The 26233-nt window shown below is 35.1% G+C and overlaps 1 protein-coding gene across 1 annotated transcript in view; it reads right to left on the reverse strand.

The window, feature by feature from the left end:
- Window positions 1-26233, reverse strand: part of LOC150098518 (FGGY carbohydrate kinase domain-containing protein) — a 204169-nt gene that overhangs the window by 148089 nt on the left and 29847 nt on the right. The window contains exons 3-4 of the mRNA XM_090405821.1: window positions 20166-20277; window positions 10525-10676 (exon numbers count right to left, since the gene is read on the reverse strand). Coding sequence (XP_090261947.1) covers window positions 10525-10676; window positions 20166-20277 — 264 coding nt within the window. The remainder of the gene's footprint in view (window positions 1-10524; window positions 10677-20165; window positions 20278-26233) is intronic.

Consider the following 26233-nt stretch of genomic DNA (forward strand, 5'->3'; position numbering starts at 1 on the left):
ATACCAGCATTATCTCGTTCATAATTTAATTTGTTGTACAGGTTCCCTAATAATGCAGTTATATGCTTTCTGTTGTTGCCTATTTTCATCGTTTTGGTCTTTTTTGTTGTGGATTTTCAGGATAATTATTTAATTACTATGAAAATGGTAATCAAGATTTAATAAAGAAATAATTAATGAAAATAGAATAAATATACTACAATTTTGTACAAATAATGAATTAAAATTAAATAATACAATCTAGAGGACATATTGCAAAGGTAGCTAAAAACAACAGGAATAGGGAGGTTATTATTTCCCTTTATAGGCTTTAATATGGTCACATCTAGATTACTATGTACAGATCTGGTCACCTGATTTCCATGGGAATGAGGAAGTCATAGAATGGATCCAGAGCCAAATGATTAAGATTGTGGTGGGTCTAATGAATGCTATCTATGAGGACAGACTGAAGGTTTACGGCCTTCAATGATGAGATGATAGGTGGAAAATAAGGAACATAATAAAAACATAACTCGCTCTTGGAAAGTGATGTATAAGAGCGTTGGTAGCAAGGGTGTTACAAGTAGATTTTTGGCTTCAAGGATTGCCAGAGGTGGTCATGAGTACTTGCTTTACAGGTGAATGAGTTCAAGGAGAGGTATGATAAGTGTTATGTCAACAACAGTTATAGTGGACATCACCATTGTTACCCAGCCATCTCGATCGAGTCAAAGACTCGATCGAGATGGCTGAGTGTAATAATACCAAAGTTATTATAAAATAATAATAAATTACAATAACTAACAAAATTAGACAAGTTGACTCATTATGTCCAACCTTATTAACATGAAGGATAAAATAATAAAATAAGTAAATAAAGTAGAAAAGTGTGGCACACAAATGAAAAATGTAAAATTAAGAATAAGTGGATATGCTGATGATAAATTATACTAAACAGAAAATGAAGATTATTATTATTATTATTATTATTATTCAGGCCTCCATGGAGTCAAAAGACTCATTGTGGGAGGTCCTTCCTAAGAAATACAAAGTCTATCAAGACTCATTGAGGGGAAGTAACCCCCCAAGAAACACAAAGTCTATCATACCACTCTGTGAACTCATTGACCGTTCTTGCTCTCACCACTCCATCAGGAAATGCATTCCATGGTTTAACCACCCTCCATGCAAAGAAACCACTCCTCACCCTCTTACTCACAGTTTCCTTTCGTAACTTCCAGGGATGGCCTCTTGTCATCACTCCTTCCCGCTGTTCAACCAAGCGAAAGAACTCCCCAGTGTCAACCCTGTAACCACCTCTCAACAGTTTAAAAGTCTCAATCATATCACCTCTCCTACTTCTATCCACTAAACTCTGCAGTCCACATTCCCTCAGCCAATCCTCATAACTATCATTGTACAGTCCTGAAATCATCTTTGTTATCTGCCTTTGTACCCTTTCCACAGATAATTTATCCCTTCAAATCCTGGGGACCAAATCTGAGAACAATAGTCCAAGTGTGGTCTGATCAGGGTCTTATACAACGGAATGATAACTGTTTTATCTCTGCTGATCAGTGTCCTTCTCATTATTGCAGCAATCCTCTGTGTTACCTCCACCACCTTTGCAATATGTCCTCTAAATTTCAGGTTTCTATCAATCATCAATCCCAGATCTCTTGTCTCCCCTACTTCCTCCAGTATAACTCCTCCCATAGAGTATGCAGTGTCTCATCGATGTTTCCGAAACCTACAAGACCTTACATTTTGCTGCATTAAACTGACAACCCCATTCATTTGCCCATCTATCTAGCTTATTCAAATCCTCTTGCAGGGCTGCTGCAATTGCACTATTACTAATAATCCTTCCCAGCTTTGCATCATCTGCAAACAACTGAATATCCCCTTGCAATCCACTGACAATGTCATTGACATAAAGGTTAAACAATATAGGTCCCAGTACTGAGCCCTGTGGGACTCCACTTGTAACCTTCTGCTTCCTTGAAACTGCCCCACCATACACAACTCTCTGATACCTGTCGGAGAGCCAATCCTGAATCCAGTTGACCAATCTGACATCCAGACCCATGTGCTGCAACTTGAATATCAGCTTATCATGTGGCATCCTGTCAAATGCCTTCGCTAAGTCTAAGAAAATGGCAGTATATGGCTTTCCCTCATCTAATGCTCTTGTAACTTTATCATAAAAGGCTAGCATATTGCTAAAACAAGAGCACCCCTTCACAAATCTATGTTGACTCTCACAGATAACATTACCCTCATCTGCCCAATGCTGTATACGGTCCTTCACTACTTTCTCCAAGATCTTACTAACTACTGATGACACACAAACTGGTCTATAATTAGACACTTCCAGTCTGTTACCGCCCTTATGCAAGCTCCTAAGATAAGTTCAAAAATTATTAAATACATTCAATAATGCAGCAAAAAGAAAAATATGAAGATATCAAGAGAAAAAAACTAAAACTATGGCAGATACTATAAGATGTGAATTAGACATCAAAGGGAAACTATTTAAACAAATTAGCAAAATAAAACATTTGGTTATAGAACTAAACAACTGTGGCATCACATAAAATGAAGTACAAGAAAAAAAAGCAATAAAAGGTAGTAAAATATCTCGATGTCTCAACACCCTCATTTGGAATAATATGAACATAAGGACAAACAAAAATAAGAATCTATAAAGGAGTAATTCAGTATTAACATATGCAGCAGAAATACATGCAGGAACTACAAAAAAATAGACAAATGAATGAAACCATTCAGAAGAAATCATTAAGAAAAATTGAAGGTGTAATAATATTAAACAAAATTAGGAGCTTACAAATCAGAGATTACTGTAAAATCATTATCATCATCAAATTCCTGATATGTGCCCCAAGGAGGTGTAGAAGATATTATGACAGTACTACAGGAAAAGTTACATCACTACTAACTTCCTATCAACAATTTTCCTCCAAAGTAATCTGTTATCTGTCAAGACCTCCGATATTATCAAATCCTATATTTCTGTCTTCTAAGGCACTTTTCACTGTATCAATGAACCTAGATCTAGATTTTCCTCTGGGTCTTTTTCCTGCCCAGCTGGCAAAAGAACACCTGCTTTGCTAATCTTTCCTCTCCAATTCTAAGTGACAATAGAACCCGAGATAGCTTTGCTAACACATTTTGGAACGTTAACAATGTCAAGTTCTTTCCTAATATCTTCTTTTAAATATTATATTGCCATTGATGACATCAGTTCACTCCACTAATCTCTCAAAGAATTCTGATATCTCCAGTCTCCAGTCTTGGATCAAGTGTTTTATTTCTAACCTAGCTAAATTATACATTTTTGGCCGTTTTATAATAGAAATACAATTTTATTAATACAGACCAGTTTACATTAAATATTTATTCAAACCTACCAGTTTCGCCAGCAAACTGTCTGGCTTTTTCAAGGCATTACGGAGATATGAAAGTTAGTAAATACAAATTAAAAGGAACATAAAAAACGTTGTAAACTAAACTAGTAGCTATGGTTACACGTTTCGCATGACAGAGATGACTTATTGTTCTTATTCATTATCACGCATGCGTGTTTGCATGATTACTGGCAAGCTGAACCACAGCTAGCCAGCAATCACTTATAATGTGATTACTGGCTAGCTGTGGTTCAGATTGATTGAGAGAGAGGATCAAGTTTTTCCACGAACTGTTTAGAATTACATCCTGATTTCTGTTGAGGTTTCCGCCGGTTATTAGTATTATTGTGGCTTGAATCTGAGATTATCAAAAAAGGTTTTAATTTTGCGATTATGCCCAAACGCATTCCTAAAATGGATTTTATGTGTGGAATTGAAAAAGGCCTATATCCCATACCAAAAAACGTTGCCAACACTATTAGATTCAAAGGTACAATAATCCTAGCCAAAGCCAAACAACCTGTTCTCAACACGTCTCCTTATGATAGAAAGGCAATTCTCAACTTGAAGAAAAATAAAGATATCATTATTACAAAAGCTGATAAAGGAAATTCTACAGTTATCCTCAACTCTAAAGATTATTATGATAAGTTAAACGTATTACTATCAGACACCTCAACCTATAAAATCCTAGACAGAGACCCCATAATAAAAAATCATAATGAAACAAACCAACTAATCAGAAATTGTAACAATTGGCCAGAAGAAGTGAAGAGAACACTAAAATCCTCACATCCTATCACTCCAAGACTATATGGGATACCTAAAATACATAAACAGGATATACCTCTCTGTCCAATAGTTGATGGAAGATCATCACCAACCTACCTTTTGGCAAAGCATCTTGCAAACTTATTAAATAATAAAATAAGATCAACAGAATCCTATATCAAGAATAGTCAACATTTTGTAAATAAACTCCAAGCCATTAAGATTGCACCAACAGACATGCTAGCCAGTCTAGGTGTTGTATCCCTTTTCACCAATGTTCCAGTAGAAGAGGTAATAAACATCATCCAAGACCTCTTTCCTCTAGACATCACACAGATGTTTAGACACTGCCTTCAATCTAATTTCTTCAAGGTTAACAACACCATATACCAACAATTAGAAGGCCTAGCAATGGGAAGCCCACTATCACCATCTTGTGCAGACCTTTTCATGGAAAAACTTGAAAAAGAAATTCTCTCTGCAATCTCTCCAAGACCATCTACATGGTGGAGATATGTGGATGATATATTCATCATATGGCAAGACAGCTTAGACAACCTAAAATCGTTTGTGGATAAAATCAACTCAATACATAGCAAGATAAAATTCACTCTGGAAGTAGAAAACAACGACCAGCTGCATTTTTTAGATATCTTGATAAAAAAAACAACCTAACAGTGTCAAATTATCCATTTGCAGAAAGCCCACAGATACTGGAAGATATCTTCACTATACTTCAAACCATCACAAGACACACAAGCTGAGTATTATCCACATGTTGAAACATAGAGCCAAAACGTTAATATCAGAAGAGGAGGATACACAGAATGAACTCTCACTAATAGCCAACACATTATCACAAAATGGATACCCTCAAAATATCATCAAAAAATATCTATACAATGACAACCCCAGACAAGAAGAATCCCACCGTCAGCACATTTCTATTGTAGCGATACCTTTCATCAAGTCAATTTCTTATCAAATAGCAAGAATACTAAGAGCACACAACATCAGAGTGGTCTTCAAACCAACCACCAACATCAGACAAGTTTTAGGATCTCCAAAAGATAAAGTTCTGTTCTACAAATATCCAGGAGTATATTACAGTCCCTGCTCCTGTGGTCTTGCCTACATCAGACAAACTTCACGAAGTTTAGAAATTAGACAAAAAGAACATGTTAGTGATGTAAACCACAACAGAAGCATCTCTTCCGGCTTAGCACATCATTTCTGCACGTCTAACCACGATAGATTGGCAAAACAGCTCCATGCCATACCTCGATGATGACTACAGACATCGTGTATTTAAAGAAGACACAATAGTACTAATAACCGGCGGAAACCTCAACAGAAATCAGGGTGTAATTCTAAACAGTTTGTGGAAAAACTTGATCCTCTCTCTCAATCAATCTGAACTACAGCTAGCCAGTAATCACATTACAAGTCTACAACAAACACGCATGCGTGATAATGAATAAGAACAATAAGTCATCTCTGTCACGCGAAACGTGTAACTATAGCTACTAGTTTAGTTTACAACGTTTTGTATGTTCCTTTTAATTTGCATTTACTAACTTTCATATCTCCATAATGCCTTGAAAAAGCCAGACAGTTTGCTGGCGAAACTGGTAGGTTTGAATAAATGTTTTTATTGTAAACTGGTCTGTATTAATAAAATTGTATTTCTAACCTAGCTCTCAAATGAATACGTTAAAATTAGTTTAAACACTGTTTTGAATACTGTATTCAAAACGGTGTTTTGAATACAGTTAATTTAGTATCTTGACTACTTTCTCTATTATTCCATATACATATATTCAGCTGACTTCCTACATACCAGCTTTGCTAATTTTGTTGTCTATTTCCATATTTAATTTGCCATTTTCACTAAAAATAGTGCGTAGGAGGCTGAAATATTTTATTTGTTTTATAGGTTCTCCATTCAGGATGCAGTTGATATTTTAAATGTTCCTGCTTATTTTAATTTTCTTTGTCTTTTTATTGTTTATTTTAATACCAAATTTATTACAACAGTTATTCAATTTATTCAGAGAATCTTGTAGACTTGTACTGAATTTATTCAGAAGTATAACCTGAGACATATAATGTTTAATCTGAGATGTATAACCTGACACTAAACTAACTGAGAAGCATACCCTGTTTACTTAGTTGAACAGCAGGAAGGAGTGATGACAAGAGGCCATCCCTAGAAGTTATGAAAGGAAACTGTGAGCAAGAGGATGAGGAGTGGTTTCTTTGCATGGAGGGTGGTTAAACCATGGAATGCATTGCCTGATGGAGTGGTGAGCGCGTGAACGGTCAATGAGTTCAAGGAGTGGTATGATAGACTTTGTGTTTCTTGGGGGGGGGGGGAACCTCCCCTCGATGAGTCTTGATAGACTTTGTGTTTCTTAGGAAGGACCTCCCATGATGAGTCTTTTGACTCCATGGAAGCCTGAATAATAATAATAATAATAACACCATCTGCATAAGTAAAGAGCTGAGATTAACATCTCAAATTTTGACATCAGGTTTAATACAATTTCCTCCATAATGTGATTCATATAGATGATGAATAACAGAGGAGATAATGTACATCCTTGTCTCACTTGTTTTAACATCAAGCCATCTTCTTGTACCCCCCTTCAATTCTAACTGCTAACTTGCAATTCAAATCAAGACTACGTATTGCTTGATATAATGTCCCATTTAGACCATATAACCGTAACATTTTGAATAACTTTCCTCTTGGTGCCTGGTCAAATGCCTTTTCCAGATCTATAAATTTAACAGATCCTTGTTATATTCCCACAATTTCTCAATTACTTGTCTTAAAGTGAAAATCTGATCCTGACAACCTCTATTTGGCTTGAATCCAGCTTGTTCTTCACCAAGCTTCCCTCCCACAATCCTTCTTAGCCGTTTCTCAAGTGCAAATCTTACCAGGAAAACAGTCAGTTGGGAAATACCTCTAATTCTTCATTCAATTTTATTTCCCTTTTTACAGGTGGGTACTATTAGAGCTCTGCTCCAATCAGCCGGAATTCAACCCTGTGACGAGGCCTTCTGAATTATGCAATGCAGCTACTCTAAAACTTTTATATCTCCATATTTGAGCATTTCTGGTTGAATTTCCACATTTTAGGTTTCTCATAACTTTTTTTTTTATTTCAAGTATGGATATGTATTCCTGATTGCATTCCTTGGGAATTTTCTACCATCGTGCTGACACTGCTTGTTTTTCATTTATCAATCTTTCAAAATAACTACTCTGGACATTTAGAATATTTTTATTTTCTGTTTTAATGTCACCATCTCTGATTCCTTTTACAGTACTCTTTCCTCCATTTCTAAGCATTTCAATAGCCTCCAGAATATTTTACCACATTCCTGATATTTAATTTCAATGTTCATACCAAATTCTTTGTATGACTTTTGTTTAGCTAGTTTTACACACTGATTCACTTTCTTATATTTGTATCTGTATTCTCTAAGAGCACTAGCCAACTTATTTGCTATGAACCATGGATATACTTCTTTTCCTTCACTGCCTTTTTAATTTCCAGAGTCCACAATGGGAAGTTCTGAATTTTCTATCCTTGCAGACAGCCATGCCTCTCTCTGGCTGAATCAAGCAATGTTTTCTTCATGCTTTACCATTGAATAATCTCCAAGGTTTGGTTCCTATTTTCAAAGTCTTTCATTTTTTCTTAAATGATGTTTGTGTAGTTCAGCATACAGTTCACATCTGAAAGCTGATCAACTTTGATTTGTTTTAAAAGTTTCTTACATACTCTTCTTCTTTTCAATATAAAATTCAATATGAAATTAGATCCAAATACAAAAATAATGAAAAATATCATATAAAATAATGCAAAAATCTACAATAAAAGATGTACAAAGAACTGGATACAAGAGGAAAAGTAGAGGAAGAGGTAAAGATTAATGGTCTTTAAGGTCTTGAAAACAGTAACATTACAAGCAGTTGGGCTTAATAATGAAAGAAGAATTAATACGACTAAAGCCTCTGGAAGATTTCTTGCAGATTTACAAGGACAATGTCATCTCTGTAGAATATGTAGAATAAAGAACTTTATTTAAACTTAGTTCTTTTAAGCCTATTTAGTGTAGATGGCATGTTATTAAATCTTCAATACATTCAAAGTCTTTAGCCCAATTAAATAATTACTATGGCAAATTTGGGATGAAATTTAGCAATAAGAAATATTAAAACTCTGAAAAAAAAAAACATTGTATGTATTCTCAGTAGCAAACTACAAAAGAGGTTACACATTTCAGCTCAGTTCTGGTTTGATAACTTTCCTTAATGACGTGCTTTCAAACTCTTTCATTTTTTATTAAATGATGTTTGTGTAGTTTAGTCTACAGTTCACATCTGAAAGCTACTCAACTTTGATTTGTTTTAAGTTTGTTACATACTCTTCTTCTTTTCAATATGAAATTCAATTTTATCCTGTTCAAGATAGGATACGTTTATAAGTAACAGTAGAGATAGTGTGTGACCCTATCTTAGATCCTAACTAAGTTAACACCAAATCATGTTTTTGAATATTCTTCAATTCCAACTACCAATTGGCAACCAACACAAACTATGTATTATCACACTATACGAGGGTTGTTTGAAAAGTTTGGTAAAATAAGTTAAATTAATTTTTTTGGAAAAAATCACCTTTATTTCTCAACATAGTCTCCATCGAGGACTGCACATTTGGTCCAGAGTTTTTTCAATTTTTTCATCCCATTTAAAAAGTAGGATTTGTCAAATTGTGCAAAATAGTCATTGACAGCCTAGATGACATCCTCATTCAAAGAACATTTTTTCCCACTGAATAAATATTTAAGTTTGGGAACAAGAAGAAGTCACACGGGGCCAAGTCCAGAGAATACAGTGAATGTGGAACCAATTCGAACTTCAATTCGTGCAATTTTGCCATTGCAACAGCCGATGTGTGAGACAGTGCATTGTCTTGATGAAAGAGCACTTTTTTTGTGCACCAATCTTGGCTGTTTTTTCTTCAGTTCTTCTTTTAAACAGTCCAACAATGATGCACTGTTATTGTCTTACCCTTTACTGAATAATCTATCATGATAATTCCTTGGGAATCCTAAAAAACATTAGCCATTACCTTCCCAGCTGACAAAACGGTCTTTGCTCTTTCACTGGACATTGTCCACTGTTTTGACAGCTGCTTGGACTCAGGTGTGTAGTGGTGGATCATGCGAATACAATTAAACATCGGTAAGCATTGAACTGAAATGTCTTTTTGCATGTATTTTTGATCGACAGTCAACAATCGTGGCACCCATCGTGAGCATAGCTTTTTCATGTGCAATTTTTCGTGCAGAATATTATACATCTGTTCAGTCTAGATGCCTACAATCTCAGCAATCTCACACACTTACACTCGGCAGTCTTCCATAATGATATCATGGATTTATTATTATTATTATTGCATAACACCTCCAGGGAATCTAAAGACTCATCGAGGGAGAGTACCTACTCTACAACTCTCTGTCTCCACCAACCGCAACTACTTCATCATCTACACCAACGCCATCTACTACTGACCACCACCAATATTTTCACAGATAATCACAAACATCCATGCCCATGGAGGGATTCAAACCTGCAGCCTTTTGGCTGGAGAGCAAATATGCTAATCATTGGCCTACCAGGCCGGCTAATTTTGTCAATCATTTCCTTCACAGTGACCTGAGTTGGGCGTCTGGAGCGTGCTTCATCTTTGATGGACTTACGATCATGTTTAAACTCATTTATCCAAAAATAAATAATCTTTAATGCTGGTGCAGAATCCCAATGAACTGCATCTAATTCGGCTATGATCTTCGCAGCCATCCACTTCTTCAAATAAAAGTGTTTTATCACTGCATGAAACTCGTTTTTCTCCATTTTTATGAAAAATGGGAACATGGTTATTTTAAATGTTTGCCAAACAAGAACTACGCATTACACGTGGTTAAAATTTTGCCAGGGGTCATGAAAAAGAGATGATACGTGGCGACACTGGTATGAATGAACAAACTGTGTTGCCATCTATTGGAAATTTACCAAATTTTTCAAACAACCCTCATATAAGGTTTATACAGTGATAGTACTGAACAAAATAAAAATACTTTCTGCTTAGTGGATGCTCTGAATTTAAACATACTGCTAGATTGTTTATCGAATAGCACAAATATTAAAGAGAACATTAACTCTGAAATATATATTGGAAACAGAACAATACATAAAATAAACTAAGCAATGAAAGAAGCTTTTCACATTTCTTAAATAATTTCTTTTGAAATTGATACCTACTGTTTTCAACCACAGCAATTTAGGAGGCTGCATTTCAGGAGAAATTTTTCCTCCAACATATTTTAAGGCTGGATGTGCCAGATTGGTGATATATTCAGCTTGCACCATTGCTCTGTGGTCCATCCATAAGATTACATTTTGATCTGGAATTCCTAAATATAGACAAATTGATAAAGTGAAAAACAAAACAGAGTTGAAATACAATTCTGACTTTTTTTTTCCCTACAGAAAGGTATGATATCCATAGAATGAAAAATAATCACAATCTGAGCATTTATATTTATCAGAATAGAAATGTTAGTAAGCAAATATTGCTTAGTAGTTTTAGTCAACAAAGATAGAAATCCATCTTTTATGGCAAAGCAAAAGGCCAACAAGCATCAACTATTAAATATTATTATCCACCAGGACACTAAATCCATCTGGAGAAGCAGTAGCATACATCTTTATGGTGCATGTAACACTACTACTATCATCAAATGCGTTCAAAGTCAGTTATATGTTTATGAGGGAAAAAACAGAACATCTAAAGAAAGGCAGTGTTGGGAAGACATCTAATAGCACGTTAACCATATATATCAAGTAATCATCATTGTAACTAAATTGATGTGAATAATACAAGACTCGCTATCCCGTGCGAGATGGCAGCCTTATGTTATTAATAGGTTGGCTTGTATATATGTTTGCCTTCATATCTTTTCCTCTTTAACTACTCGCCCATTTTTCGTTTTATGTATATTTTTTATGTTTTTTTTTTAATTTTTAAACATAACCGTACACAAAAACATGATAATAAATCAGTCTTCCTGTTCTTCTTCCCACAACAATATTGCTTCAAATGCTTGTTTTGATAAGCTTCTGTTTCCCATTCTAATTGATCATGCCATCACAGACTGAGTCTTCTTACACATCCTTAAATATTAAACAATGTCATGGTCTTTTCTGATATCCTCATCATCATTTGTTTACTTTCCTAATTTTCCTCAGAACTCTCATATCTGATTAACTGTTATTTCTAACAGTCAATCAAAACTAGAATGGAACCAACTCTGAGGTCCATAAATTAAAACTGGTAGGAAGCTGACTTGTATATGCTGTAAGTTTAATGTTCTAGTTGATTTTTTTTCTTATTTCATATAAATGCATTCAAGACTAGCCTTATTTATTCTATAATACTATTTAGTTAAAATAAGTAACCTGTTTTATGGATTTACTGTTGAAAATGTAATCAATACTTTGTTTCTTATCTATTTTCATATTTCTCAGTTTTATTGGTGTTTTATATGAATTTTATCCCAGCAGTTATATAATTTGACTAAAGACTCTTGATAACTTACAGCAGATTATTTAAGAGGATAATATCATCTGTGTAGGGTGAAGAACTAAATTTAATATATATTATTTGAATGGTAGGTTTAATGCCATTTTTCTTAATAATGTAGTCCATACAGATTTTAAATAACAGTGAAGAAAGTGCACAACATCTGCTTTACCCCTAATTTAACATCAAACCATCTTTCTATGTGTGTGTCTTTCAATTCTGCCAATTTTCAACTTGATGTTGCTAGCATTGTCCTATGAAGCAGCAGTGCACATATTATTCAGAAAAGACTTATTTTTAGTTTATATTTACAATATCACTAATGAATATTGGTGGCATTTTCTTCATTTTAGACTGCACAGTTGAGACTGTTTCTTTAATTGTGAGTCTTTAATATTGTTTAAAAAGCATTCTACATGGCATTGATGCATATATGAGAAAAATGGCAGCTAAGAATTTCCTATTCAATAATTTTAGTATGATGGATTTTGTGCAATGTAGATTGTGTGTATGTTTAAATATATCTGAGAGTGAATGGTTTGTGGTAAAAATGCAAGAGTGGAGAAAGGATATGTAGGAAATGTTTCTTGGGTGAGTGCAAGAAATGTGAAGCATGACAAAAGCAGGCGAATGAAATAATAGTATTAGGCAGGATAATGAAATTGCTGTGGAGAGTAGTGGAAGGAGTAAACAATAGTGGATGAAAGATCTGGCTGAAAGTAATGTGGATGATGAGATGGATGAGCTGCCCTGAAACCATTTTTTTCTCTATCAACTGCCTTGAACTGTTGCTTTTGTTTATATCCATTAACTCTTAGTGTTCAGCATCTGCTTTAATCAGTAGTCAATTATTAGTCAACAATCTTCCTTGTTTGAATTAGCTTGATGTACTGATTGCACTGAAGATGGAATGCATGATTTAGTCTGAAACATCGTTTTTTTTTTTTAATATCATTAAGTATTTGTGTACTATTATGTTTACAAATGAACTTCTTTCTTCTTTGGGGTTTTTTGAGGCTCATGACCTGCCAAATATCCTTGGTTTCTTCTTTTTTCAAGATTTAGGCTAAAAGCCAATTTTGGCATCTAAAGGACTAAATTTTCATTCTCTTTCTACATCTTCCAATCTCTCTCTTTTCCCTTTAGGTTTATATTTTATTACCTCCTCTGATAACTTTCCTTTTCTATTCGTTATGCATGTTTTCTCCAATTCTTTTGGTGTTCTTTTATTTTATCATTTATTGCCTGTATTTGTATTTTCTTCTTTATTTCAATTTCATATTCCATCCATTCTTGTACATCAAACTGCTGTAAGAAATTTCATTTCAGCTGCTTGAATTCTATTTTCATCTCTTGTCTCTCTCCGACTTTCTGAACCTTATGATATTGTTGCCTTTATAAAATTTTAATTGTGTTTTGTTTCTTGTTTTGTCTTTGCTGTTCATTTTATAGTATCCCAGATTGCTTGAAAACAGTATAATCTATTATCTACATCAAATGTGTTATTGTTCTCTAGCTTAGCTGTTAATTACTATTTTAGTTCATATGAGATATTTGTCTCAGAATGCCATAGTTTTAACTTTCTTTAATGAAATTTGTAAACTGTATTCACTAGTTTGTTATTGTAAATAGTAACCAGGTCTCTGAAGGTCCTCTTCTGATTTTTGTATGATTACTTGATCATCTGCAGCAAGTATTGTGTTTACTGTTGTATGATGTTTATTCCTGAATTTACTACAGATTTCTTGGTGGATTGAAACAATAAAAAGTGCCTTAGAAAACAGAAATATAAGATATGATAATATTAGTCTTGACAGATAACAGATTAATTTTGAGAAAAACTGTAGATAGGAAGTTAGTAATAATGTAACTTATTACTATCATAATATCTATACACTCCCTTGAGAGTAGATGTCAGGATTTTGATGATGATGATGAAAAAGCTCGGAAATCCGAAATGCGGCAAGCCAGCTGGAGATGATATTCAATCAGAATGCTAAAATATGGAGATATAAAAGTTTTAGAATGATTACACTATATAGTTCAGAAGAACTGGTCAGAAGATTGAATTATAGATGACTGGAGTAGAGTTCTAATAGTAACAATCTATATATAATAAGATAAATAAAACTTAATAAGGTATATAGAGGAATTTTCCTACTGAATGTTACAGGTTCTCAAGCATACGCTTGAAAGGAGACTAAGAAAAATTTTGGAAGAGAATCTTAGGTAAGAACAAACTGGGCTAAGACCAAATTAGGGTTGTCGGAATCAGATTTTTATTTTAAGACAAATAGTTGAGATGTCATGGGTATATAAAAATGGTCTGATTCGAATTGTGTACATCTAGAAAAGGTACTGTATAATATGATAAAGTACCAAGAGAAAAGATGTTCAGTTATATGGTGTAAATGGAACATTATATAGAGCAATATATAACCTGTACTTCTATACCCTCCTTCAGTTTTAACAGTAATTCAAATTGAAGGAGGCAGAGGAAGATTGGTTTGATATAAAATCAGATTAAGACAATTGTGCGTGTAACCTTCAGCATTCTATACAAATCATACTGTAAGATATTAACTCACCTCTTTACATTATACATGTGATGTTATATTCTACTGGACCTTGTAAGGCCTTTGACAGGATACCACATGAAATTCTAATCAGTAAACTGCAGCATATGGGGATGGATACAGGGTTGGTGAGATGGATAGGAGGATGGTTGATGGAGAGATATCAGAGAATGGTTTATTCAGGAGTAGAGTCCAAAAGACGGCTTGTGACTAGTGGTGTGCCGCAGGATTCTGTTCTTGGACCACTACTTTTCAATTTGTTCATTAACGATATAGGAAAGGATCTGAGAGGAAGTGTTCACTTGTTTGCTGATGATGCACAGTTGGGTAGAGCAATAGTGAGTGCACAGGATGTCAAAATTTTGCAAGATGATTTGGGTAGTTTGGAGGACTAGGCCAAGGAAAATGGATGTCGATTTAATGTGGCAAAGTGTAAGGTTATGCATTTTGGGGTGAAAAAATTAGCAGCAGTATATCACATTGGTGGAACCATACTCCAGGAGATTGATGAGGCCAGGGATTTGGGAGTGTTGGTGGATAGGGAGTTGAAGTTTAGGGGGGGCACATCGCAAAAGTGGCTAAATCAGCTCCTCAAATCACTTGGTTGCTGAAAAATATTTTAACAAGCAGAGACAAAAAGTTATTGTTCCTCTGTATCGAGCCTTGATAAGACCCCATCTGGATCACTGTGACCAGATATGGGCACTAGGGTTTCTTCTTGATGGGAAGGAGGTGGAGAGGATCCAAAGATGAGTGACCAAGATGATAGCAGGTCTATGGAATGAACCTTATGAGAACAGGTTGAAGATTTGTGGGTTGCAAAAATTGGTTGATAGGTGGAGGAGGGGTGATATGATTGAGACATTCAAATTACTGAAGGGTTTCTATAAGATTAATTCAGAAGATATTTTTGAGAATAGGACTGGTGGTGGGAGGACTAGAGGCCATACATGGAAGCTGGGCAAGAATGTGGTTAGCAAGGGTGTTAGAGCTAAGTTTTTTACTTGGAGAGTGGTGAATGAGTGGAATAAGCTGCCAGAGTCTGTTGTAGGTGCTATGACTATGAATGAGTTCAAGGTGAGGTATGATAGATACTGTGTGAATATCGAATAGTTGTTCTTAACATGATGATAGGGTCTCCCTTGATGCGTCTGTCGACTCCTTGGAGTTGTCCGAAATAATAATAATAATAATAATAATAATAGAGTACAAGTCTTCTGGAAGCTATAGAGTGGAAAAAGGAGTTGAGTGGGAAGGTGACAAGCATTGCGTGAGCAGTGATTAAGAAGTATTTCACAGCAGCAATGTCTGAGTGTATTCCAAAGATGGAAAGGCTAAACAAGGTAGGAGCAAAATGAATGAATGAATGAATGAATGAATGAAGAAACTAAGTGTGAAATCTGGAACTGTGGAGGCAACATAAGGTGAATGCTGGTAATGATCAGTTGCTTGAGGAATACAAAGAGCAAGCCAGGAAGGTGACTCAGTTGGTAAAGACAGCAAAAGTGCAGTATGAGAAAAAATTAGCCAATCAAGCTAAAAAAAATCCTTGTAAACTCTTTCAATATGTAGCAAGTAGAAGGAAAAGTGACTATGAGAGGATGATGATGCTAATTGATGACACTGGCAGATTGGTAACCAATGTGGAGGTACAGCTGAATTATTTAAAAGAAAGAATTATTTAATGATCAGTTTATCAGTGTATTTCATCCTGATGAAGTCAACATCATGAGAAGCTGGAGTGTAGTGGATACGCTGGAGGAGGGAATGATGGTGAATGAGCAAAAAAGTATGAAGAATTAAGTAAACTTGATGTTAATAAGAAAATAGGACTTGGCAGTATGTCTTGAAGGAATGCTCTATGGAATTAATGGCACCTTTGGCACATCTGTGTAACATGAGTCTTGCAAAGGAAATGGGAAAAATTGTTCTCCCACTTCACAAAGGGGGAGGGGGAGGATAAGACTGAGGCTACAAATTATAGGCCAATCTCTGTATCTGGGATTGTTTTAAGGTGTTAGAAAAGTTGGTGTCGAGTAGGATTCAGAAGTATATTGATAATAGCAGTATTCTTTATGATGGTTAGCATGAATTTGTTAGAGGGAGGTCATGTTTTGGCAATCTGCTTACATATTATAACAAGGTGACAAATTCACTCAATACAGGACATGCATATGCAGTGGCGTACTTGGATTTTTTCAAAGGCTTTTGATGGAGTGCTATGTGACAAGCTAGTATCTAAATTGAAACAGATGGAATTAGATAATGACTAGTGACTTAGAAAGGATTGGCTGTTGGACAGATATCAACAGATTATGTATGGAGGAGTGGTATCCTGAAAGAGGAAGGTCACTAGTGGAGTGTCACAGGAATCTGTTTTGGGACCATTACTGTTTAACTTGTAAATTAATGACAATGGGACTGGCTTAACTGTTTGTCAATGATTCAAAGTTGGAAAGAGTTATGAAAAGTAGAGCAGAGGTTGTGGCCTTGCAGGAAGATTTTAATAGAGTATGTGAGTGGGCAAATGAGTGGAGCTTTCAGTTTAATGTTGCAAAGTGCAAGGCCTTGAAATTTGGCAGGCAAGGTTGGGATGCAGAATATACAATTAATGGAGGAATTATGAAGAGGTAGAGGAGATAAGAGATCTGGGAGTGATGGCTGACAGAAACTTGAAGTTTAGGGATCACATTGCTAAAACTGAAGAATATCCCAATGGATTATGGCAATAATCAAGAGGACATTCACAAGTAGAAGGAAAGAGTCTATGTTCCTTTGTTTTTAGGGTGATGAGGATGTATTGGAGTGGCTCCAGAGAAGGTTTACTAAGTCACTCTCTGGTCTATGGAATGTCAGATGTGATGAGAGATTGAGGGAATGCAACTTGCACAGCCTTGTGAAGAGAAGAAGGGATATGATTGAGACATATATTGAGTTGATGAGGGAGTTGATATCAGATTGATGTGGAGGAGATATTTCGTAGAGTAAAAGGAAGCAAGGGTAGAACTAGTGACCATTCCTGGATGCATAAAAAGAGTGTGAACAGGGGAGTGAGAAACAGGTTTTATGCATGGAGGAGAGTGATTGGCAAGTGGAATGCATTGCCTGAAATGGGTTTAAGGCATGGTTTAATAATCTTTTTGCACAAGAAAGTATAGTCCTCTTGCAATGATTCCTTTGACTTGATGGAATCAGATATAATAATATCAATAATAATGAAAAGACAAAGAACTATGAGAACAGGCAAGAACGTGGAAAACAACTGTATTGTCAACAGAGGAATTTAAAACAAATAAAATATTTCAGCTCTTAAAGCACAATTTTTAGTAAAGATGATAAATTAAATTTGAAAAGAGATAAAAGAATAAGCAAAACATGTAAGTTGCATCCAGGTGAATAAATTTATATGGAATAAAAAAAAAATGTAAAAACATCCAATTAAAACTTATGGATCTGAGAAATAAATTAGAAATAAACCAGTTCATCAAAAACTAGAAATCACAGATATGGGAGTTATGAAAATAATCAGGGAAGGAAATGCATGACATTAATGGCAATTTTTTTTTAATGCTAATCCCACATGAGAGGTTCTAATCTATAGTTATTAGCAGCACTTTTTTTTTTGTTAAACAGGTGCCAGTACACATCCTTTGCTAGTTGGAAAAGTTGAATATTAAAATGATACCACATCCATATGTCACTGTTAATAAAGATGCCAGCATGTTATGCATACTGGCACAGCATGCCATGCACTTGCATACTGCCCCCCCCCCTCCAAAAAAAGAGCACTGATTATGAGCATTGTGGACGGGAAGAAATACTGATAAGGAAAAATAAACTTGCTAACATTTGATTTGAAGACCTGCAGATTTGCACTTTTAGGTTTTTACTCGCATTTGAACAACTGTTAACCTAAAAAGTATTTTAGAAAACCATACCTTAAAAAGTTCAGACTTAATGGTGAGTTTTGATATCACCTCACTATTCACAAATGTACCATTAACTGAAACCTTTAATTTACTAAATTCACAATTTTCCCCTGATATATTTCAGCTATTTAAATTCACAGTACAGGCAGGTTATTTTATATGGAAAGGGAAAATATACAAACAATTAGATGGGATAGCTATGGGATCCCTCCCTTTTCTCCCCCTTAGCCAACTTCTACATAGAACATCTGAAAAAGCTAGCTATCAATGCAGCCACTCTCAAACCTAGTCTTTGGCTACGCCATGTCGATGATGTGTTTGTTATTTGGCCACATGGCCCAGACATATTGAATACATTTTTAGTGCATTTAAATAGCCAGCACCCAAAAATCCACTTTACAATGGAACTAGAAGTCAATGACTGTCTGCCCTTCCAGGACACACTAATCACACATCTTCCAGAAGGTTCCTTATCATTCTCGGTTTATAAGAAAACCCACATACAGGAAGATATTTACACAAACAATCACACCATCACCCATCTCAATATGGTATTCTAAAAACACTAACCAATAGAGCTAGAGCAATTTGTTCTGATGACATTGCTCTCACTGCTGAACTTTCTCACTTACTTCAAACCTTCCTGACAATGGCTATAATCCCCCATATGATAGATAAAATACTAAATGCTCCCCAGAAATCCTCCCCACTGTCTACCACAGAAGACTACAACAAAACTGTCACCATCCCATACATTAAAGGCACATCTGAAAAGATATCTAGAGTGCTTAGCAAACACCAACTATGCACCGTATTTAAACCTTATGTGAAATTGGCAACTCTCATCCATTCACCTAAGGACAGATTCTCTCCTTTATCACATCCAGGAGGCTATGAAGTGCCCTGTTCATGTCATCGAGCCTACTATGGAAAGACAGGAAGAACTGTGGACATCTGTCTCAGTGAACACAAAAAATATATCCGGCACTTTCACTATGGCAAGCTGGGTCTAGCAGACCATGCTTTGGATACCCCCCTCACATAGGATCAATTGAAAAAAAAAAAAAAATGCCGTACAGAAGCTTTTACAAGTCAGATAGGTTTCCTGGAATCAACAGAAGCCTTGAAACATACTCCAAACCTCAACAAGTATGGCTGCATATAACAACTAAAGATTTGGGAGACAATCATCCTAAGACCAAATTAATACCTGCTTTCTCTCTCGTTTTTATTTTATTTTATTTTTTTTCCAACTTAGATGGTGCTTAATTAGGACTTTAGGCTTTGTGTTGCACGCTACAATTGCTCATACTAGTCCCACTGTTACACCGGATTGTGGTTGTCGCACTACTGTAACAAATTTTGTTTGTGTACTTTGAAGATGCTGGATAGAATACCAGCGAAATATTAGCAATTAAGTCAATAAATAGTTATTTTCTTATCAATCTGTGTTCACATCTACACCATTAAAATCCAATCAACATGTTAACATTAAAGGATGTGGTAGCAAAGCAAATCTAAGGTAATATGGTCACCTAAACAGAACAGGATAGGACAAGTTAACTAAACCTGTAGAAATGCCTTAGAAGATTGAACTATGATTTGACAATATGAGAATTGAAAAATCCAAAAAATAACAAATAATTTAGAAGAAAGCTGTTGATAAGAAGCTAGTAATAATGTAAGTTTTATCATGTAGTACATATCAGGGGTATGGCATTTGATCTCAATTATCTTGAAATTAAGATAAAATTTAATTTTATATACATGTTTACCTGAATTACAAAGCAATATTCAAAGTTCTGTTTTACTTACTATCTCTATTAATAGTTAATGGCAAGAAATCATGCTTCAACACCACTAAAGAGCATGTTGCATCAAATCCAATGCCTTGTATCAAGTGAGGGTTAATACCTTTAGTCACATTCTGAAAATAGGTATTTTCAGAATATTATTAAACTATAATGTCATGCATAAGTTATTATAAACTTTAAGTTAGTTTTATTAAAAAAAAGGAAAGAATGGAACACTTTTAAGATGCTCTTCAAAGGAATGAAACAACTTATTTTAAGTGAAACATCATCTTAATGCATTAATCTGATGGAAAAATTCTTAGACTATATCATCATGTGATAGCTCAGGCAGGAAAACATCTTAACCTCTTTCCATATATCAATTTCTTAAAAGAAAATTTAAATCTCATGAAAAAGATATAAATTACAGCATGTTATTTTTTTTTTAAACCCAACAAAAGATACAGTAGCACTTCATTATGAAATGTTACAATATAAAGATAGGTCTAAAATGAAGGCAATTCATCTGGAGTTTGTTAGAGTAAAGAATTTCCAAGGAAATATTTAGTAAAACCCATGAAGATATTCACTTGTGGTCTTGTGAATTAAAGTGATCAATCAACCTGATCAACAAAAACTAAGCAAGAATAGTGATTTCGACTTATTGATATATGTTGCATACAGTGTTTTGTATGATTTTCTATTTCTTTAACTTAAAATAATTTATGCAGTTTAATTTTATTGATTACTGGAATCACAATAAAAATCTCTGTGCCGTGACTTTTCAGTTGATACCAAACTGTATCTTCACTGTTTTAGCATGCCACCTGCCCATTACTGGCCCACTAACAGGCAGGCGATGTACAACATACAGCCTCTCCCCTGTTAAGTCAAACTCATCTTCTTCCCATGGCATGATCTATTTCCATAAAAAAGGGAACTCAGCAAACATTCCTACTACAAAAGGATATATTCCTAGTAGGAGGAAATAACAATCAAACCAACCAGGTAGTAAATTACCATTGTTTATTAAACACCATCACCACCACTGCCTGGCTTATTTGAGGCCTGAAGTGGCAAATGCCATGTTTGGCCTCTACGGCAGGGGTTATGGTTTCTCTTCTCTCTACTTCTCCACATAGTTATTGAAGGGGAGGACATGCCAAACATACTTAGAGTCCCAAAATCTCATCCATTTCAAGAACATATCAGTAAAAACAGTGATGCTGCAGGCCAGCTCTGCCAGATGGTACATGGGCCCAAACATGTCAGTGATGAGTAGTCAAGAAGCTTTCTGGTCAGCTGTCAATCCTGCTGCCACATATTCTTTCAAGTCATGCCTGGAAAGGGAATCTTGAGTAATAGTATGTGGAAAGCAGTGTCAAGGCCACATTATGGCACAAGGAGAATGGATGCTCTCTCTGCATCGATATCATTTCTGAAAGCATCTTTTCTCACTGCATGTGAGAAAAGATACTCTCTAACGATGCATGTCCCACTCTAGTCCTCTCATCTAATCCTGAACTAGAAACATACAATCACTCACAGTGACTGGAATAAATCTCTCTCAAAAACTAATCCCCCCAAAAAAGCCAAGCCAAGTATGACACACAAAATATACCAAGAATTGCTACAAAAAACTCACTTTCACATCCAGTTTATCAGCATTTGTGGCATCAACACCGATGTACCAGAACAGACCTACTCTTGAAAGAAACTCAAATTGCAGCTACATCAACTCAGTCTGAAAACTTTCAATGTCCAAATTACACACTTTGTGATTCCTTTCACTGACAAAGGGAGAACCTGTACTTTTGTGAGATACAACACTGCTTGACAGAGAATCCCTAATTTAGAATTCCCATTCAGTAAAATTCATCTGCCATGTTTATTGGTCTCCAAACTCTGACCTCTTCACCTTTCTATCCATGAAGCTCTACCTTCAGCAGTCTGACTGTCCAAATAGTGAAATTATCTTCCTTGGTGACCTTAACATTCACAACTCCAAATTATCCACTTTTTCAACATCACTGACTAAGAGAGATAGGTGCAGAAATTTTTTTTGCTATAAGCAATGATCTAATACAAATCATACCTCTACCTACCCTCCTCAATTTTTGATAACTACATGTCCAACACCTTGATCTATTTTTACCAGTTCTCCATTCAAATACACCACACAGAGGTCACCACCCTTCTTGGAAACTCACATCACAATCTTAGGCAAGTCTCCCCTCACAGAGAATGCTCTCCATTCAATCACTCCAAACCATATGTCTTTTGGCACTACAAAGTTATCAAGTGGAATAACTCTGGAACTTCTACTCTTGATCTCTTCATTTTTTTCCATTGTCTGACTATTGCATCTTCTTCTGACCCAAATGCCTGCACTGAGGGAGTCACAGAAATTATCCATATCAGCATGAAGGTCTTTGTTCTTCATTCTACCCAAATTATTCATCCCTTGGTTCAACAGAAAGAATAACAAAGCTTACTACAGATGGTTTGCAACAAGAACATAGCTTCACATTCAGTCTGTGCTGAATTAAAAGCAGATCTTCCTGTTTGTTCAAAATAAGATAACCCACAAGAGCAAAGAATCTGGTAGATGCCTGGACAGTGGCGCACCCAGGATTTAATCTTGGGGGGGGGGGGGGGGCAAGTTGAACGGATAAAAATATTTTAATGCAATGAATTTACATTAAAAATATTTTTATCCGTTCAACTAAAATTCGTTAAATTTTATTCATTCAATAAAATTCATTAGGTGATTATAAAAATTTATTTAAAGAATAAAATTCAGTTTTCTTTTCTTTTTACAAAGCTCTTGAATTATTTCAGTGGTGGTTACATTAATTTCTGTCTGTGTGTGTGTGTGTGTGTAGCAAAGCCAGTCCATTCAATCTTGATTGTGTCATGGTAGATCTTAAATAGATTTTTAAAAGGCGTAAATGCAAATTGTTTTTCAAATTTCTTATACCACAACTTGAATTCGGCATTCAAAATTGCTTGATTTGTATAAAGCAAATCACCGGCATAAAATTCACACAACTGACAAAAATCTTCCATTGCACTTGCTATTGGAGCATCTTTTCCATTTGGTGGAAGAGAAAAAATATATTTCAAAATGTTGTGGTGCCGAGTGAAATGTTCATAAAGTTGAGTCAATAAATGGAATGAAATAGTTCTCCTGAAATACTCTTCTACAGAATCGGCTGGAACATTGGACCTTCATGTTCGTTTTGATGTAGTCCTTGGCTTTTTAATGTCAATATTAAAATTATTGGCTTTTATACATGCTTCATCGTAAATATCTTTAAATGAAGAATCTGGTGTTTCAAGAACGGTATTTAATTGAGCCACAACATCATCAACAAAATTTAGGGCAATTAAGAGGTCACTGTCAGAATTTTGCATTATTTTAGATAATGGTAAGGTGTATGCAAATATTTTTTGCAAGCTAAATAAAGATATTATAAATCTTAAAAGATAATATTATAAACAACAAGGCTGTCCTGTCTCTTAGGGGTATTGAAGAAATTGTGTACCTTTTCAATTATACCAATGCAATTTATTATTTGTCACAGATACAGCATTTCCAAGTGCCAAATTCAAACTATGTGATGCACAATGAACATCTAAAGCTTGTGGATGTTATTATTATTACAAAACACCTCCAGGTAGTCCAAAGACACATCGAGGAAGGGCACCTACTCTACAACTCTCCGTCTCCACCAACCACAACTACAATCATCATCAACCACACCAATGCTATTTACCGCTGACCACTACCACTAGTATTTTCACAGACAATCACAAACATCTATGCCCACAACGGGATTTGAACCCGCAGCCTTTTGGCTGGAGAGTGGATACGCTAACCACTTCTTTTAACTATATATCTGGCCAACCAGGCCAGATATATAGATAAAAAATTAAATTTTTCGGATAAAAATTAAAACAAAGTTTTAATTTTTATTAAACAAATAAATAATATGATATAATTATGTTACTATTTACTTTTAATGAGATGGATGAGCTTCTCGGCCTTGCAGAGTTGCTGGATATCTGGCTCAATATTGGTCAACTTCAGTCGAAGATTGGCACACACACACGCTAAGACAAATTCTGTATTTTGTTTTTATTTGAAGGAGCGATGAAAATCCTTTCTCGCAAAGATAGGTTGTAGAAAACTTCATGACGATTTTCGATGTTTCTGCAGATAATTCGAGAAATTCACTTCTCACTGAAGGCGAGATCCAGAATCGAGCCAAACCACGATCATGGAATTGCATTTTAAGCCCACTGTCACTTGAAAGCTCAATTAGCTGCTCTTTTTTCGATAACAAAAGGTCATTCTCGTGACTGCAAGCCTGAAATAGATCATGAATCCACAGAAATTTCTTATAAAAGTTATTCGGAAAATATGTTTCCGAATTCTGTTTAAGAGTATTGTGGTGGATACAAACCCTTTTCCAGTGGTTAAATTCTAAACTAATAAGTTTCAGGGCCCAATACAAAATAACCAATTGTATTTACCTTTTGAATACTATCCAGAGAAGCTCTAAACCTCCCCGTCCCTTTTATCAAGCATTTGTAATCAGGCTACTGTTGATATCGACTTTATATACACATTCAAAACTGTAAAAAACTGTTGAATAATAACACAATAATGTAGGCATAATTACCATAAAGGGAGAAAAGTCACAAAACAGAAAAATGTTCTTACAAAATAACCAATTGTATTTACCTTTTGAATGCGATCCACTGGTCAAGTGTCCAGCAAATCTTTCCTTTCGTTCAGCGTATTAATATTTTTGCATTGCAACTGATGGGAATTCTGTGTTTCTTTGGATTCATTACAGACTTTTTCTCTTCAGAAACTACACACAAACTGTCATTACAAACTTGTTTTGTATTATCACTGTCATCCGAGCTATTTTTCCGTTAAAGAAGGAAATTTTATACTTATCCATAACTGAAATACCGTACTTACTCGAATATAACTAGCATCCCTGATTTTACTTTTCGAAAAAAGAAATTAAAAAGTTTCACATATACCTCACAAATGAAAAAAAGCTGAAACATGTTCAGAGTGGGGCGATAGTAACTTGCTCCCGTGGTAAACAACACGCGCTCCCCAAGAAAAACAAGTACTTTTATTATATCAGTGAACAAGGTATATGCACTCTGTGTAATATATTTCTCAACAAATAGTGCAATTAGAGACAACTGGGATCAAAACGAAACTAATTAATGAATCACATGTCCCCTCATACAGAAACTATGCTGTATAGACTCAAGCAAAACCATGTATTGCACCGGCAAATACAGTATCTAACTAAAAACTATTGTTATTAATTAGATTGTGTGAGTTCCCTTGACAGCAATAAAATTCAACCGAAAGTGTTAAAATTCGTAAGGTGTTAAAATTAAGATATATATATATATTATAGTGAATGCTGTTATGGCAGTTTCACATATTATTGGAATTTGGTTGAAGAGAGTTAGCATTTCAACTCAATTGTCAGCTTGCTTTTATCTTTCTGGCGTGATTTCCAAAATATATATAAATACTGGGGTTAACTCACAACAGATTTTGTCCAAGTATTACTTAGCACTTCTGAAGATATGTTGAGCCTTGGTTGAGGAGGAAAACCTTCAACAATAAAAATCAATAAACGACAAGCAATTGGTTGAAATGTGGTCATGTGGATAACAAATGTTTACTTCAAATCTGACAAAACAGCAAAGGAAGGTGGAAGCAATAAAACCATATTGTTGTTCACTTCACCCCTGTTTTATTATTCATCATTCTGCTGCTACAAATTAAAATAGTGGCAGGATGTTCATGGAATGAACATTCTGCTGCTATTTTTTTTTTTAAGTATTCATTTTATTTCAATAATTTTTACTTACTTATTCAATTTTAATTTGTTTTGTTTGGATAATTAAAATATATAGATTTATTTGGTTAATTTAAGCCTGTGGACCACCTGTCCCATTGTCGTGGACCACAGGTGATCTGCAGACCATAGGTTGAGAAACACTGGTATAGGGTTCTCTCACCTTATGTGACCCTTAATTCAT

Source organism: Typopeltis vanoorti, chromosome 15 (genome assembly GCF_054136105.1).
Source record: "Typopeltis vanoorti isolate ZY-2024b chromosome 15, IOZ_Tvanoo_1.0, whole genome shotgun sequence".
Lineage (NCBI taxonomy): Eukaryota > Metazoa > Arthropoda > Arachnida > Uropygi > Thelyphonidae > Typopeltis > Typopeltis vanoorti.